The 17,403-nt window shown below is 43.4% G+C and overlaps 1 protein-coding gene across 1 annotated transcript in view; it reads left to right on the forward strand.

Moving 5' to 3' along the window:
• LOC133420028 (cytochrome P450 26B1) overlaps positions 1 to 16,106 on the forward strand; it is a 38,624-nt gene extending 22,518 nt beyond the window's left edge. The window contains exons 3-7 of the mRNA XM_061709579.1: positions 8,866 to 8,984; positions 10,091 to 10,247; positions 10,817 to 10,972; positions 12,347 to 12,631; positions 12,751 to 16,106. Of these exons, the coding sequence (XP_061565563.1) occupies positions 8,866 to 8,984; positions 10,091 to 10,247; positions 10,817 to 10,972; positions 12,347 to 12,631; positions 12,751 to 13,143 (1,110 nt within the window). The 3' untranslated portion in view covers positions 13,144 to 16,106. The remainder of the gene's footprint in view (positions 1 to 8,865; positions 8,985 to 10,090; positions 10,248 to 10,816; positions 10,973 to 12,346; positions 12,632 to 12,750) is intronic.
• The last annotated feature ends 1,297 nt before the right edge of the window (positions 16,107 to 17,403 follow it).

A 17,403-nucleotide genomic window follows, 5' to 3' on the forward strand; every position in this document is an offset into this window, starting at 1 on the left:
AGGACAAATTGTGACTCGCACGTATTTCACTGCTGCTGCATCCTGACTCGCTCTGTAGCGTCTTTTTCTTCTAAAGCCCGCGGTGCAGGTGTGATTTTTTGAGAGAAGAACATAGTTATGTGTCGTTTTTGCTCTTTTTTCTTCTGGGCAAAAAGATTCTTATAAACCGACCTGCCACCATCGATTATATTTTAGAAATGTAACGGGGAGACTGTTTAGCCAATCAGAATGCAGAAAACGATGCACAATGCAAATCCGGGAGGCAGCGAGACGTGAAAGGTGAACCGCGTTATAGCGAGGGATCACTGTACTCTGGTTTGGGGTCTCGCATGGTCCCTCTCTCTTTGAATCTCTCTGAACCTCCTTTGCCCAGGGGGAGGCTTGGGCCTCTGGTGAGGATGCCTCCTGTACCTGGTGAGGTGTTTTTGGGCAGTTTCCACCAGGAGGAGACCCCAGGAAGACCCAGGACACACTGAAGGGACTATGTCTCTCAGTTGGCCTGGGAACGCCTTGGTACCCCTCCCCAAAGTCACATAATGTGATTGGCAGGCGGAGGAGGAGACCAGAGGGGGGCCGTCGGGCGGCTGGGCGGCGTTCACGGCTGATGCGTTGGCAGCCCCAACTTCTGTTTTCTGGGTAATAAAACTAAGTCAACAGTCACAAGCTTGAGCGCATCAACCGAGAGCATGAATGAAGGACCAGTTTACCGTCTGACCAACTGGACCAGAACCGCTCCTCTGGGGTTTCACTGTTGGAAAAACAATCTCCATGCAGCACGTTGGCCTTTAGTGGATCAGCGGAGTCAGCCAGTTTCCATACAACCCCGTGTTAAGATGGGAAACTAAGTCTCTTGAAGAACCACAGTGGACTGGCTTTCCAATAGAGGCCAACCGGAGCCAAGCAGTCAAGACTTGCACATCATCCTGGACTGAAACCAACCTCCAACATGATCCAGTTCTACAGATGTGTGCTTTTCGGGTTTATGGAGCCAGTATGGAGCATGGGATAGTGGTTTAGACTTCATGCAGGTTTCAAGTTGGGTTCTGATCAAAGTTACACTCTTAAACCCCATCAAACAGTCTTTAATCTGGGCTCTTTCCTTCTCCCGGCTTTACATGGGGAAAATTACAAGTGGTGAATCAGCTGCACAATACAAACGCAATAATGTGATTAATATGGAACAGCACTCGCTCAAATCTGTAATGACACTCAATGATTTCATCCACTTGTGACAATCAATTTGTAAGGAATTGTTTTAGGCTTACTTGAATTAGTTTATGCTTCTTTTTTTCCTCAAAGATGACTTGTAGCTCACAAGAGGAGATGGAAACAAACCTTTACTAACAAACAGGAGGGAACCAACTATGGCCTTGCCAGCCACCCTGACTAGTTTCCTCTTCAATGCAAATAATTAGTCAGGTAGAATTACTCTGGATCCAACTTTAGTTTCCAGGGCTGAATAGTAATGGAGGCCAAGAAGAAGAAACTTCTTGTGGATGCAACTGATCAGGCATGTAACCAATCAAAGAAACAAAACATGGATGTTGGAAGAGCATCCATGTCGCATCAGGAAAAGACATCAAAAATGGTGTTCAGTGGAGAATATTTCAGCCCGCCCTTGCCTCGTTCCAATTGGTTTGGTACTTTCTGTACCGTTTGATAAACTTTCAATAGAATATGTACTAACCCATAGTCTCAAAATAGGCTGAAGTCTGAAATGCATTTAATTTAAACAAAGTTCACCAGTTATCAGAAGCTTATTATTTCACCATGGGATGGAACCAGCATCAGATTCCTGAGTTCTTCCTTGAGCTGTTTTCAGTCTCCAGCAGCTTCCGCTGCAAAGTTTCTAAATGCTCCACAGCGTTTAGTATGTGCACTTGAACCACACTTCTATAAAGTCATGGCAATGTTGGGTAGCACCACTGAAATAATGGTAACCATCTCTTTTAGAAGCACTTAAGCCATCTGTGATACAGAAATCTTAAGAGATTTAATGGTTTTTAAGTTGCCAAAGTCACCGAAAATGGGTGAGTTTTTACTAAATGTCATTTTAACATTAAAAATTGTACATTGTGCTGATCAGACTGCTCCGCCTGACCTGCAGTGGAAAAGTCTCCTCCTATGATGGAAACTCGCCATGGCAACCGGTGCTTTTTCACCGCCGCGACATATCTCTCTATTTGTCTTTTTAGCCTAGATTCTCTCATTCCAGCTCCCCCTTTTACCATATTTATTTTTGTTTGCCACATTTTCCTTTCCCCTTGTTATTCTTTCTCGTAGGACCGTGGCTCTCTGCCTAAATCACGGTAGAAACTGGCAAGACTGGTCAAGAGAACTGACCTTTGCCTTCATTTCACACCTCAACCTCACACAAGGGGCCAGTCGCTATCGAGTGTTTCTCACAACGAGGAGTAAATTATGTAGAAAACCTCCACCCGGCTGCAGGGAGGGGATGCTGCTCCTCATGGACCCCTCATGTCTGTCAGCCTCTTGTGCTTCTGCTCATCACCAGTAGAGGGTTCTGCTATTATCAACCCTGTCCCCCCATCTTTACCCTTCCAACTTCAACCTGTGTGAAACATTTTCGCATAAGGCACAAAGTTTCTGGGTTCACTTCTGGTCTGAAGAAGCCTGGTCGACTTCAGTTTTGATGGTTTTTACATTTTCATCCCAGCTGAGGGGTTAAGTAAATAAATTGCAGACGGTATTGAGGTAAAGTCATCTGCTGAGTCATGGTGTTACTTAGAAACAGAGGAGGATTCCTCCATAAACCATGATTCTATGGAAAGCTAATTTGAACAAAAAAGGGTACATTTTGCAAAATAAATGTCTTAAGTGAACTTCTGGCGTTCGGCCACAGCGGATCGTTGTGCTCCACTTACTGAATAGCCTTCCTCTCATAATCTTCACATTTAGCTGGCCTTGAGTAAACGCTTGTGACCCCTAAGTGGCCTGGTTTTTGGGCAATGTGAGGTTTAGTGTCCTGCCCAAAGGGGCTGGGGAGAGACAACTCTTTCTCCCCACTGCTGCGAGCATTTGAGGTACCTCTGGGAACACATTCAGGACCCTCAAAGGGTCAATTCGTAGCTGATATGTGGATCTCGTTTTGGAGACATTTTCCCCGCATGGCTGCTTAAGCCTCCCCGACTTTCACCCTCTCTGCTTCAAAGTTACGATAGATGCGTGGAACGCCGCACAGCACAGACTGCTTGTTCGACTGAAAAGAAAATTAAAAAGTATTTGTTAGCAGAAAAAAAAGAAAGAAAGAGGAGGATGGATGACGGGGCAGGGAGAGACGGGAAGAGGTGGGAGCAGCGAGACCAGAGAAAAGAATAAAGGAGTCTTTACATGTCTGTGGAACCAGCAGCTCGCAGCACTTTCACATAATTTAAGACATATGGACGTTATTAGGACAACTGTGTCTGTGTGTAAGAGCCTGACAGTGTGTGTGTGTGTGTGTGTGTGTGTGTGTGTGTGTGTGTGTGTGTGTGTGTGTGTGTGTGTGTGTGTGTGTGTGTGTGTGTGTGTGTGTTCAAGCCTGTTTCTGCGCTGCAGGCTACAGAAGACAGTCACGTTTTTGTGGTGCAGCGAAATGACTGTTGTACTGAACAATCCCCCCACCACACACACACATCTATACATACACAAACACACACTCGCCACCTCCTCCGCCCTCATCCTGAGGGGAACTTGGAACGTCCCAGAGTGACACTGCATAAAAACTGTGTTTGATTGGCAGCCAGGTCGTGCAGCGCGGTGCTGGCTGTGTTTGTCTGACCTGTAGTTACCTCGCAAAGATCCGCCTGGACACACACCGACCGGCCGACCGACTGACTCACCGGTCCTACAGTAGCTCAACCCTGCTGCTCCGAGTCTATTTATGTCAGAGAGTGTGCATGTGTGCCCCGGGTGAGGGTAGGAATAAGCAAAGTACTCGCTCAAATTGAGCAATTAAGCGTAATCCAGTGCAGACTGGTTAAATGGGTTAATTCACAACGTTGCATAGCCCCCCTTTGGCCGAAGCAGGAGTTCAGCCGATCCCCCTCCGGTGCGTCCTCGCTGCACGCCTGCGTGTGTTTTCACTTTTCATCGCTAATGCAGATTTTCATGCCTGTTATTAAACATGTTTGTGTAGTTTCTCCTAGTCCTCTGGCGCGTGACAGAGCAGCCTATGGATAACTGCTGCATCCTGAATAATAAACCAATCCGCATAATAACATTAAAACCACCTGCTCAATGTTGCGCAGGTATGCCTCGTCGTACCAACACAGCGCCGACCGGTTACCGTATGGAAACGGGACCTCTGGAGGAGCCCGTCTGAGCTGGATTTGTCATGGTTTGGGTGCATTGGGCTTGTTGCCATGGACACCTTCCTAGTTTGCATCAGACCAGTACGTCTAATGGTGCTTTTCCACTAGTACCTACTCAGCCCGACTCGCCTCGCCTCAGTTTGGTTCTTTTCCACTAGGGGTCTAACATGCAGAGTAGATACTTTTCTGTAACTACTCTGCCGAGGTTCTAAGCGGCTGAGTCGGCTGCATCTGATGACACCACACTACAGGCCACCCATTGGTCGGGGGGTTGGAGTCAGACGTCTGAGTCAGGATGTGACATCAGTGAAAGAGAGACTCTGATGGCTTCTTGTTCATTTTATTCCACCAGCAATGGCAGCAGAAGTCTGTTTCATGATCCAACTCTGAGGTGCAGATGTTCATAAACCTGGTGGCTGAGGAGAGAATTAAAAAGGGATCTAGACGGGCGATAAGGAACGACCAGATCCACCAGGAGCTCTGTCTCTTCATAGCTGCTCGCGGCTCCAGCTGACTTTTCAGCAGCGGCGAGACAAACTAAAAAAATTAAAAAGCGTAGCCGCTTGAAGCTTCTCTCACTCTCATTTTTAACTTGATATCGAACACAAGTCACAGACCCAGCAGCACATATATCATCTCCTCCAGGTTCTACATCTTTAGTGTTGTTGTCTTCTTCGTTTAGATCACAATCAAATGCGTCACAGCAGCTTCACTCCAACCTCCTACTTCTGCTCCAGGTGCTGGATTGTTATGGAAAAGAAACCAGGCTGAGTTGAGATGAGTAGAGCTGAGTAGGCGCTAGTGGAAAAGTGCCATAACAGTCTTAATAACAGCTACGTTATTCTCCAAACCAACGAGGTAACTTCCAGACGAGCATCGCTGCAGGAAGCGCCGTCTCCGCCTCTTACGAGGTCAGATACTGTGCGTCTCCTGCGGTTGGTGACGGGAGGACAGGTCATGTAAGCTGATCTGTGAGCAGCAGCCTCCGGGTGCGGCCCCGGGGAGAAAAACCCCACCGCCACCAGCGTCTCTGAGCGCTCTGTGATCCGCTCCAACCACTCCCTAACACACACATCCATAGCATGTTGCACCAAATCCACACACACCGACATGGCACCGGCTCAGTGGACTATTGTTCATTCATTCTGGGAGCGGCGGAGGGGAGGCAAGCAGGGTTTTGGAGGAATGAGGAGACGGAGTGGGAAACAGAGGGCAATGACGGAAAGAGAAAACAAGAGGAAAATCAAGTAGAGGACAAAATAAGAGCACGAGTGCCCAACTGATGGTTTTGTGTCTGAAGACTCGACCGCAGGAACCAAATGTACCCTCGGCTGCTCGCCTGCCCGAGATCAAAACCCAGCACAAGCTGTTTTCTTCCCTCTCAGCTTCCACTATAACTCAATGAGGAGAAGCGGGAATGCTTTGTCTCCATAAACGTGCTCCTTTGTTGTATTTACATATCGAAAGTGCATCCCAAATAAGCAATCAATTCCCTCTATTCAGGCGTCCCGGGGGCCTCGACAAAGTCCACATTTTTCAGTGTTCATTCGAGATGGGAGCTATATTTAAAAGAACATCAAAAGCATGCTCTTTTGCAAAAATGCTGTCATAGTTAATAAAAACAAGGAGAGTTCAGCGTCTCTGCATGGTTGTATAAAAGTACAGTAGAAGTCAAAGAGAGACCACAGCGATTAAAATTATTCCAATTTGAAGCTTGTGTATGTTGGTTAGATATTGAAGAAGGAACTCGTAAAAAAAACACATAAAATCTCTTCAAAAGAAAACATAAAACAGACGACTTAATACACTGGCACAGCCAATCTGCTAGTGACTTTTCAATGAACTCCTATCAGAAAAAACGCGACCCCCCCCCCCCCCTTTAAAAATTGGGAACCGACTGGCTTGACCGGCCACTAATCATTACACTGAATGTCGAATATAAAATTTGCTTGTTCAGATGTTCCAGTCTTGATTCATGGAGCAGAAAATGCAAACCATGTGTACCAGTCACCAAGCTCTGCTTCAAAATGTGCTGCATTCCCTTCCTGTGATTTTTTAGATTGAATTAAACTTTGCAACAGACTAAAAGTGGAACAAAGTACATCTATTCATCAAAACACAGAAACTCCCGACCAGATCTTTAAATTCGGTAAATACGACCTCAGGTAATAAAACCCCATTGAGGTGTGCAGACATTCGCTTATTCACGGCTCCCCGAAGGTCCCGTCACAGCATCTCAGCCGGGTCTGGACTTTAAAAACATGACAACACCTTAATTATCTTCTTTCATCAGTAATTCAGCTGCAGATTTGCTGATGTGCTTGAGATCTTTGTCGTTGTGCACGATCCTGCAAGCTTCAGTCGTCTCTCAGACGGCCCCACACTTGATTTTAGTTCTTACACTTGGGCTGTAAGAACTGTGGGTGTGGAACTAGCCCATATCACCACACCTCCACCACTATGCTTGACAGATGGGATGTTTTCATTGACGAAACATGGAACTTCACAGCGTTCCTGAAGCTTCTCCTTGAATTGCATGGTCTGAGATGAGGATTGGCAAATGTCTGGCATGTTGTTCCACTTGTAAACAATCTTTCCCTCCATATTGTTTTGAAATGGCCTTCCAACCCTTCACCAGATTGATTAGTAGCACCAACTGCCTCACTAAGGCGTCTTTCCATTGGTAATAACGAACGGCTGAGTGATCCAGATCAACAAACTGGCAAAACATTAGTTTTAACTTGGGGGAGTTGATCAGTTAATCAATGCATTTGGTTACTAGCTGTTACTCAATCCTTTAATTCTGATTTAAACTTTTTTTAAATGATAAATTAGTGCAATGTGCCATGTGTTGATAATGTGCGTTTGTAAGAGCGGGTCGGATGGTTTATTTTTAGGTACGTACAACCTTACAACTGACAGAGGCGGGATTTTCTTTTACACGAGGCAGTAAATCGTAGAATCAGACGTCCTTCAACGGTCTGCCGAAATAACTGAACACTACGCTGTTAAAACTCCCAACTAAACCCAACCAACCAGACCTAAGCCAACTCTCTGCTACCAGATTCTTTCCCCCCAGCAAACAGCACGAAGCGCTAAAAAGGTTAAATTGACAAAAGTGCAATTTATCTAAATAAAACTAAGCTTTAATGACATTTCGTGTTAACATTAAAGCCCTTTTCCCCATTCCTCTGCACTCCTCTCTCCCTCTAAATCACGTCCAGGACTGTTTTAAGGGCAGTCTAAGGTTGAATCTGATGGTGTTATTTGTCCAAACAGCCCTGACGACTGGTGACTGATTCATACGGAGTAATGCTACCGAGCAGCCAGGAAAGACTCGGGTCGGCCCCCCCCCCCTCTCTCTCCGTCCACTTCTGCTGACTGCAGTGGAAAACCTCCACAATGTATAAGTCTCTTTAAAGAAGGCGGGAGGGTTTGGGTGATAAATAAGTGCAATGCAGAAAATAAATGAGAATGAACACATGGTGGAAAGTCTTCTCAGAGAAAGAGAGGAGGAGAGAAAACGGTATCAAAGCAGTATTACCTAATCTAAAATTAAAATAAATTCTAGGGCTGGGCGATATATCGAGATTTTAATATATATCGCTATATTTTCAAACGCGATATGGTACGAGACAATATCGTTTATATCGATTATTAAAAAAAAAAAAAAAATATATGATTTTGATATAGTTTATTTTGTGACAAAATGACTTGAATGTTTTATTTGAGATTTGCACAAATGTTTTGTTATTTGCACAACTGTCAACCTCAGTGGAAAAGTCTGCCTGTTACTGTCTACATTGTATTAATTGTACAGTGTATTTTAATTTAATTGTTATGCAGGAAAGGGATATTTGTTTTATTTTATTCAAGAACCATTTTTATTCTATACATGCAGGCAGTTTATTTTTATTTCATTTGTTTTATACATTTTGATATTGTGCAGACCTCTGTTAATAAAGGTACCTGTGTGACATTTGGCACGAGGCTTTGTATTAAAACTTTTTTTTAAGGGTTTGCCTCAGAAAAAAATGAAGCTAACAGAGATGCTATGCTATAATGCTTTGGGGGAAACCCCAATTAAGGCACAGAAAGAATATCGATATATATCGAGTATCGCCATTTAGCTAGAAAATATCGAGATATGACTTTTGGTCCATATCGCCCAGCCCTAATAAATTCATTCATCTCTTACTTGGTCTGGAGCTACGTTTTCCTACATAATTTCACCTAATTGTGCAGGATTGTCATGAACCATGCAGAACCTCCTCGGAGGCTTTACAAACCTGTTCCTCTGCTACCTGCTCACACACCCCGTCGCTCGGCGGTTGTTAACAGTCTGGGTGCATTTGTACCAACTATAAGGGGATTACGGGACATAATCTGGGAGCTTTACTCGCTCTGGTTCAAACACATCTCTGTGACTAGATCTCATTTGTCAGGATTTGATGAAAGACGTGATTTATGTCCCAACGCGGCGCAGACGGGTGAAGACAGGCGGAGCGTGCTGTTGAATTAACAGAATGTGCCTCCCTCTGTGTCTCTGCAGGTGTTTGCCAAAGTGTTCAGCCATGAGGCCTTGGAGTCCTACCTCCCCAAAATGCAGCAGGTCATCCAGGAGAGCCTCCGGGTGTGGAGCTCCAACCCCGAGCCCATCAACGTCTACAGGTAACGGCCACGACCGCCACTGAAAGGCTGTTCGGAGAGAATGGGATATTAACAACAAAACCTGATCACATATACACGCAGCATCAGTTTATAGTTGAGGGGTACCGTCAGTCTGAGAGTTCATGAGATGATTAATGGGAAAAAGACAGTACTGATACTCAAATGTGCCTTCGGTTTCCAGGCTTTTACCACCAATGTTTGATTTGTGGGATAATTTGAGAGGCTATTGAAATTAATCCTCTTGAGAAGTTAAACAAGTCAGACATCTGAAGCTCAAAACACACTTTTTTTTAAGGCACAAAAAAACATTGTAACAATGGGTTGCTTTGTCCGATTATTGACTGTACACAATCCTTGAAGTGGTTCAATCAACACCGAGTGTTCAATAGTGGCAGAAAAGAAATATAAATATATAAGGTATTGTTTAAAAGAAATCTGGCCCGTTTAGACCTGGCATTAACATGCGGTCTGAAAAAGGTGATTACAAGCGGCCAGCATCTCCAGCATGTTTACACCTGGCATAAAAATGCGTCACCAAATACATCTCGTGCAATCGGATATATGCAACTTATCGCCATTGATGCTTACAAATAGCGAATGTGTTATTTTTAAGATGCAAGCGTCCCAGACCACCTTAAACTGCATTCTTGTATTAGTATTGGCCACTTGTGATCTAAATTGTTTTGTGGAGACGTTCATTTACATGATTTCAACAAGCCTTTGTTACTGCGGCTAGAAAACCGGGGCTGAGGCAGGCAAACGGGTCAGAATATGGTTACCGTTTCTGCAGGAAGGAAGATCATTTCCTTAGATGGGAGCGTTAAAGAGGAAATATGAAAACAATCGGCGCTTGAGTGTATTCATTTGGGAGTTTCAAGTAAAAAAAACTCATAAACTCAACATAAACACATCCCTTGTGCTTCCAGGTCTGAAAATCTCTAGATTTACTCATACCACAAAGCTGTGACATCCAGTATGAAAAAAGAGATCTCTGTGGTATCAGATATTTCATTAAGACCTTCGTAAATGGTCAGTTTGGCCGAATGTGCCGTCTTTACGATAGCAGACGAAGCTCAGGTGTTTACTGGAGGATTGTCCGTCCACAGGGAGAGCCAGAGGTTGTCCTTCACCATGGCGGTGAGGGTGCTGCTGGGCTTCAGGGTGTCGGAGGAGGAGATGAGGCATCTGTTCTCAACCTTCCAAGACTTCGTGAACAACCTGTTCAGCCTGCCCATAGACCTGCCCTTCAGCGGCTACAGGAAGGTACGTCTTTGGACCGGAGCTGTTTTCTACAGAAGAGTATTAGGGCCAGGCAGGAGAAAAAATATTTGAAAGGGGAAGATTTTTTTTTTTATTGTGCACTTCGAGAAAAAAGTCGAAATGTCGAGAAAAAAGTCGAAATGTCGAGATTAATGTTGAAATAAAAATGCTTTTTCTCAATATTTCTTTTTTTTCTCAATATTTCAACTTTATTCACGAAATTTTGACTTTTTTCTCAACATTTCAACTTTTTTCTCGAAATTGTACATCATTAATCTCGACATTTTGACTTTTTTCTCAACATTTCAACATTTTTCTCAACATTTCGACTTTTTTCTCGAAATTGTACATCATTAATCTCGTCATTTTGACTTTTTTCTCGACATTTCGACTTTTTTCTCAAAGTGCATAATGAAAAAAAAAATTTCCTCTAAAATATTTTTATTTTTCTCCTGCCTGGCCCTAATACTCTTCCGTAGTTGTCTTATTGTGAAAACTGTTTCTTTTTTAAAAGCATGTTTAATTCCTAAACAATCACGTAAAATAGGAGCTTTCCCATGTTTCGTTTGCAGGGTATCCGTGCACGAGACACCCTCCAGAAAAGCATTGAGAAAGCCATCAGAGAGAAGCCGCTGAGCTCCCAGGGGAAGGACTACAGCGACGCGCTGGACGTCCTGATGGAGAGCGCCAAAGAGAACGGCACGGAGCTCACCATGCAGGAGCTGAAGGTAAATGCACCGGTGCGCTAAAAAAAAACCACAGAGTCAAAACAAACAAGAGCCGCATGGGTTTCACGGCCGCCGCTCGTGACTCGTGACACACATCCTCTTATAAAATATTAACAGGTGCTAAGCTGATGTCCACGAGCAGAGAGTAACAGTAAAAGCAACACAAACACGCGGCCGCGGACGGGGCGCGCCCTCTGTTTACCTACACAAGTAACTCTGAGGAATTCTGTGGAAACTCAACGCTGCTTCTCTCTCGCTCTTTGTGGTTTCTGGGTTGAGTCCAGGGCCAAAAATAAGTCAACACTGCCCCTGCTAGGGGTCTGAATGAGGCCTCCTGTACACACACACACACACACACACACACACACACACTTAGACACGCAGACTACCTGAACTGGGGAGGCCCTTCATAGAGGCCCACGCTTCACTTTTTTCGACGTAGACATTTAAAAACACATTGGAGGGTGAGGCATGGACGTGTTTTGACACAGATTATGGCAGATGAGACGTTTACAATGTGCTCAGCCTCTTATTTATTCTTCAAGCACCAGTATGTGTCGTTAATGGATGACAAGAATTAAAAACAGAATCCTTTCATTAATAATACCAGCTTCTGATCAGATTCAGACGACTTTATTAATCCCTTTGGGAGGTTCCCTCCATCTCACTCACACAGCACTGTCATTTACAAATCAAGCACCCCAAAAACCAAACACCCATATACTGTAAGATAAAAATTTAAAAAAGAAAAAGAAAAATTGAAATTAAAAAAAAATATATCTGGGCTGAACACCGCAGACATGAAGCTTCGGCAGCAAATTAACTGTTCGAAGATTTTCCACAAGAAAAAAAAAAACTGCCCAAAAATTATACTTAACTAGTAAACTTTTAACCTTACAATATATATTTTTATCGTGCACAATCTGATGTTTGTAAAGCTACATTTCATGTATGCATAATTTGTAAGTCTATACGACCTCCAACTATATAGATGTAAGTATATTGTATATTTTTACATTTTTTAAATTTGCAAAAATTTCTGCAATTCAGTTTTTTTCTGTCAAGATTGGGTGCTAAGTTTACATTAATGAGAAATAAAATGAATTTTTTTGATTTTAGCAAATGGCTGCAATGAAACAAAAACTGAATACTTTCAGTTCCCACTATTTAAGTGTATTTGCATGGTACCTGGTTTTACTTTTTAAACACAAAAAACACTTTAGATGGGACATAACAACAACAACAACTCTTGGTTACATTCCTTTTCCTTTCTATATTTTGATGTAAATACTTTGTGGAAAAAGGTAGTCTTAAAGACTCGACTAGAAAAAGACACGCGCTGAAGACGGTCTTGTCTCTTTCATGGTCCTGCAGGAATCAACCATCGAGCTCATCTTCGCCGCCTTCGCCACGACGGCCAGCGCGAGCACCTCCCTCATCATGCAGCTCCTGCGCCACCCTGCCGTCCTGGAGCGCCTGCGGGAGGAGCTGAGGGCCCGGGGCCTCCTGCACAACGGCTGCCTCTGTCCCGAGGGGGAGCTGAGGATGGACACCATCGGGAGCCTCAAGTACCTGGACTGCGTCATCAAGGAGGTGCTGAGACTCTTTACGCCGGTTTCCGGAGCCTACCGAGTTGCCATGCAGACCTTTGAACTAGATGTGAGTGCTGTGCTCAATTAAATAAAATGAAGGCTTTCAAGAACACACCGTGACATTTGCACATTGCAGGATGCAGGAATCTAACGTTAATTGTCACGTTTTCCGTTATGCGTCTACAGGGAGTCCAAATTCCCAAAGGCTGGAGTGTGATGTACAGCATCCGGGACACTCACGACACGGCCGCCGTCTTCAAGGACGTGGACGCTTTCGACCCCGACCGCTTCAGCCAGGAGCGCAGCGAGGACAAAGAGGGCCGCTTCCACTACCTCCCCTTCGGCGGCGGGGTCAGGTCCTGCCTGGGGAAGCAGCTGGCCACCCTCTTCCTCCGCATCCTGGCCATCGAGCTGGCCAGCACCAGCCGCTTCGAGCTGGCCACCCGGCAGTTCCCCCGCCTGATCACGGTCCCCGTGGTCCACCCCGTCGACGGGCTCAAGGTCAAGTTCTACGGCCTGGACTCCAACCAGAACGAGATCATGGCCAAGTCTGAAGAGCTGCTGGGAGCCACGGTTTGAGGGGGGGGGGGCGGCGGCTCGACGGGTGTTTAGGTGGGAGTCTTCAGGGAGAAGACTGAAGGAAGGAAAAAGGAACTTTACAGTTATTCTTTCTTCTCTACCTTTGTTCTGCCGAGTTGGACGTTCCCATCAGACTCGAGCAGAAGTCTTCGTCTCTCTCTCTCTAAAAGGTGATAATCGGGACTTTCCTTCAAGGAAGAAGCTGCCAAAAAGTTCTTTAGTATACTCTATTCTGTGTCTTTTTTTGAAGAAATTTACAAAACAGATATGTACAAAAAGCTATGTAATATAATTTGAAAGAGAAAGTGGTTCGTGCACAAAGGGACTTTTGGTGAAATGAAGTGCTGAAATTAGACAAGTGAGGGCGGTCGTGGAAGGAGGGCGAGATGGAGAAAACAGGGTATAGGACGAAAGAATATAATCTAATACTTTGCTTGTGCTTAATCAAAGCCAGTGAATCGTTTGAGTTGTATATCAGGGTATAAAAGATGGTTATATGAAATAAATGTTCTAGATCGCCTGGTGATTTTCAACCAGAACTCTTCCTGTTCAACCAATATCTGACCAATGGGTTTGATCCAATTATTATCCTCTTTCATTTAAAAAGGTCTAGAGATGCAGACTAAGGACTCAAAGGACATTGGGTAGATGACTGTGGTGAAGAAGGACCATTCCCTCCAGCTAACTGTGTCACAATCCAATAAATCCTTTGAGCAGTGTGTTAGTTGGGTGAAGTACCAATGCAAAAGGGTTTTGCTCAGAAATTAAGAATGTAGCAGCGATGGAGGGATGTAAAATAGGCAAATTGTTCCTTACAGCAACTTAAGCTGTTGCTTTTTCATCCGCTTCTCAGTCAGCAACTGCAATGTTACCTCCACCCATGTGCCATAAAGTGAAATAAGCTCAAGAGTTAAATAGTTGGAAATCAGGTGCAAGAAGATTAGGAACTGAAGCACTTTGATCAAATTTCCCAGTAACCGAAACACCGACATTCCCAAGCCCACGTCCTCTTTGATCTACATCCTAAAATTTAGGTTTAGCATCCAAATCTACAGCATTAAGTTCCAGCATGCTCAATACATACTGGATTTTACCAACATTAAGTTGTACAACATTTGGTGCAGGGACAAAAGGGCCAAATATTACATTTGATACTGGTGGAAAGAGACTACAAACTACATTTTTTAAGATCCTAGACCATTTGACATCCTAAATTCCACCTTGAACTTGGATTTTTTTTTAGGCCTCCTTACTTTCTGAAAGCTCCCAGGTTCCCCAGATACATTAACTTGAATGTTTCCCTCATAATGACACACCCTAGTCATCCTGATGGTTAGTTAACTCAGGTGCAGCGTAGCCTTTCCATATTTATCACAAAGATGAGTCATTCATTTTCCTACTCAATGCTATGATTTCAGAGCTGGACCAGTTTCCTTCCACTTAACATATTTACCTCCTGCAACAGTTTTGTTTTCCTCCTGTTGTGGACAGAAACAACAAGATTTCCATTTTTCCATCGCTCGGTAAAAGGAACTTGTCAAAATGAATAAGGCCCAGCTCTGCTTTGTTTATAAAGTGCACTTCCGACTTACAAAGAGGCCGATATTCGGATGATGACAAGTATACGACCGTGAACTTGCTCTCATGAAGCATTGTAATTTCCTGACAGAAAAAGGGGATGGAGGTGGAGAAGTGGAAGACCTACATACATGCTGCTTGAGTGTTGCCTTGTCGTTCTGTTTGTGTGCCATGTTTATCCCCCCCTCTCTTCCCGGGGGGCAGCCCTTTTGAGTTCTTCGAAGAAGGTGACATCCGTCTTGCTGCTCCTCCAACGATAAGAATGCAAAACAAAAAAAAAAACAAAAAAAACAAAAAAAAAAACAACATCAACTCCGTGGTTTGAGTGACTTTTACGAGCTTGAAAGAGATTTATTGCTCGGGGTGATTGCACAATCAGAACTCATCAGAGTTTGCCATCCCTGACCCGGAGGAGGACGAGCCCCGTTCCTCCTTCGCATGTGGAAAAAGTTGTCGCCCGCAGAAATGCGGAACGTGCTAGCAGGAGCTCGGGGACATTCTAGGATTCTTGGACGGAGTTCTGAGGTTCTACGCCGGAGCGCGAAGGGACAAGGACCAATGAGCATTCAGGGGAGGGCACAGAGAAAGACTTTTGTTTTTTATTTCGGGGACAAAGCTATTGTCCAATAGCATTCCAGATGGACAGCACCTGTGCTCCACATTCATTATCCTCCGTTGAACACACCACTGATTTGTTCACGATAGAAAAATATGAAAATAGAGTTTGTTTTTGCTGCTTTTCCTGTGTAAATTTTCTAATTCAGAGTTCTAGATTGCAATAGTTTGTACCAAGTGAGATTTGCTATTTCTTTCCATTTTTATACGTATATATATTTACAATTTAGCTGATTAAAATATTTGCATTTTGTGAGAGCATTAATAGGATATAGTGTATATTAATTTGTACAATGTTCCTTAGCAAGCCATGGGGAAGATTAGCTATTTACATCAACTAATAACCTAATATTAATGTTATTGTATGATTAATATTGTTGTTATAAGATATTTGAAATGCTATTTTTATTCTATTACAGATTTAGAGTTTTTAGCTTACATGAGAAGGTCTTTGGTAAATATTGGATGTATTTAGAATGTTATGTATTTCAGTTTATATTGTAAACAGTGTTTAAAATGTTAATATTGTTGATTTGATTACTGTAATAATTATTTGTTTTTGTTATTCAACATTATTATCACTGCATTTTATTTGATATTAATTATGGAAAACAGAAAGCACTTGCCAGATATGTTTATTTTTTAAGTGCCATGCGACTACACTTCCCCTTCTTCTCACCTCTCGGTTATTTTGAACCTTCCTTATGTCATTCTGTACATATTTGTATTTCTTTTTACAAAAATTAAATGCCATTTAGTTTAAATATGAACATCTTGTGATTATTTTTCTTTTTCTTCCTTTTTTTTGTTACCGAGGGGATTGTTATACGTACTCCTGTAATAAACTATAAACTGAGAAAGATAAATGCATGGTGGAGTGTTCGTATTCCTCCAAACGGCTAGAAGAAGAGGAACCACTTAAAAATAATTAATGTAGCTCAAAATGTTTAACGTACAGAATTTAAAGCATCTTTCCTTGTCGTGGGAAGCGACACCTGCGGATATCTGGTTCATGAGGAGAAGCAAGCGGACGGGGTTGAATGAAAGCACGAGGGGCAATTACAGCCATTTTAACAAAAAGTGCCTCCAATTTCAGGGGCATAAAAAGTATTTGGAGAGTTATCTTAAATTTCCTTGTTGCTTCAAGACAAATGAAGCAGATTAAAGGTCTGTATTTGATATCAGGTATTGGCATCCTGTTTCAGCACAGTAAGCAGTATAAAGTCCAAGAACATCTCAATGCGTGAAAAAAATCTATAAGAGAGAAACCGAACTCTTCGGAGCTCTGCCTTTCAAAAGACCTGCATGATCACAGGATCCTTCAGAAGTCAGGAATAACCTGGAGAAGGGAGGTGTATCACTGTCTACAATCAAGATGCACCTTAGTGAACGTCAATACAGAGGATTTACAACAAGGTGCAAACCAAACAGTCAAGAACCAGAAAGCCTAATTAGACATTGATAGAAAACATAAAGAAAAAAAACAAACTCCCGTGTTCTGTAAGTCAGATTCTTTGGAAAGATGTAACTAAACTTGTATCAGAAGGATGAGAAGAGAAAAGTGTGTAGAGGGGAAGAACAAGCTCATGATGTGAAACAGACTAAAGGGCAGAAGCGTGTACGGCTGCCACCGCTGACAGTAGCAGCTAAATGAATTATGAGGTGTAACGGGCTCCACTCCCGCTTCAGCCAAACGCTACACACCCGGTGGGACAGTACGTCACTGTGCAGATGGATAATGACATGGAACATACTGAGAAAGAAACTCGGGACTTCCGAAGGCAAATTAATTGAATATTCTTCAATGGCCAAGTCAGTCGCCGTATCTCAATCCATCAGGTTTATTTATATAGCGTCTATTACAACAGAAGTTGTCTTTAGGCGCTTTCCAGAGACCCAGAACATGACCCCGAGCAATTATTACGTAAACACAACTCCTCTAGTGGGAGAAAAACCTTAAGCCAAACAGTGGCAAGGAAAAACTCCCCTTTAGGAGGGAAGAAACCTGGACCAGGACCTGGATCATAAGGGGGGGGAAGAAACCTGGACCAGGACCTGGATCATAAG

This window comes from Cololabis saira, chromosome 20, assembly GCF_033807715.1.
Source record: "Cololabis saira isolate AMF1-May2022 chromosome 20, fColSai1.1, whole genome shotgun sequence".
Lineage (NCBI taxonomy): Eukaryota > Metazoa > Chordata > Actinopteri > Beloniformes > Belonidae > Cololabis > Cololabis saira.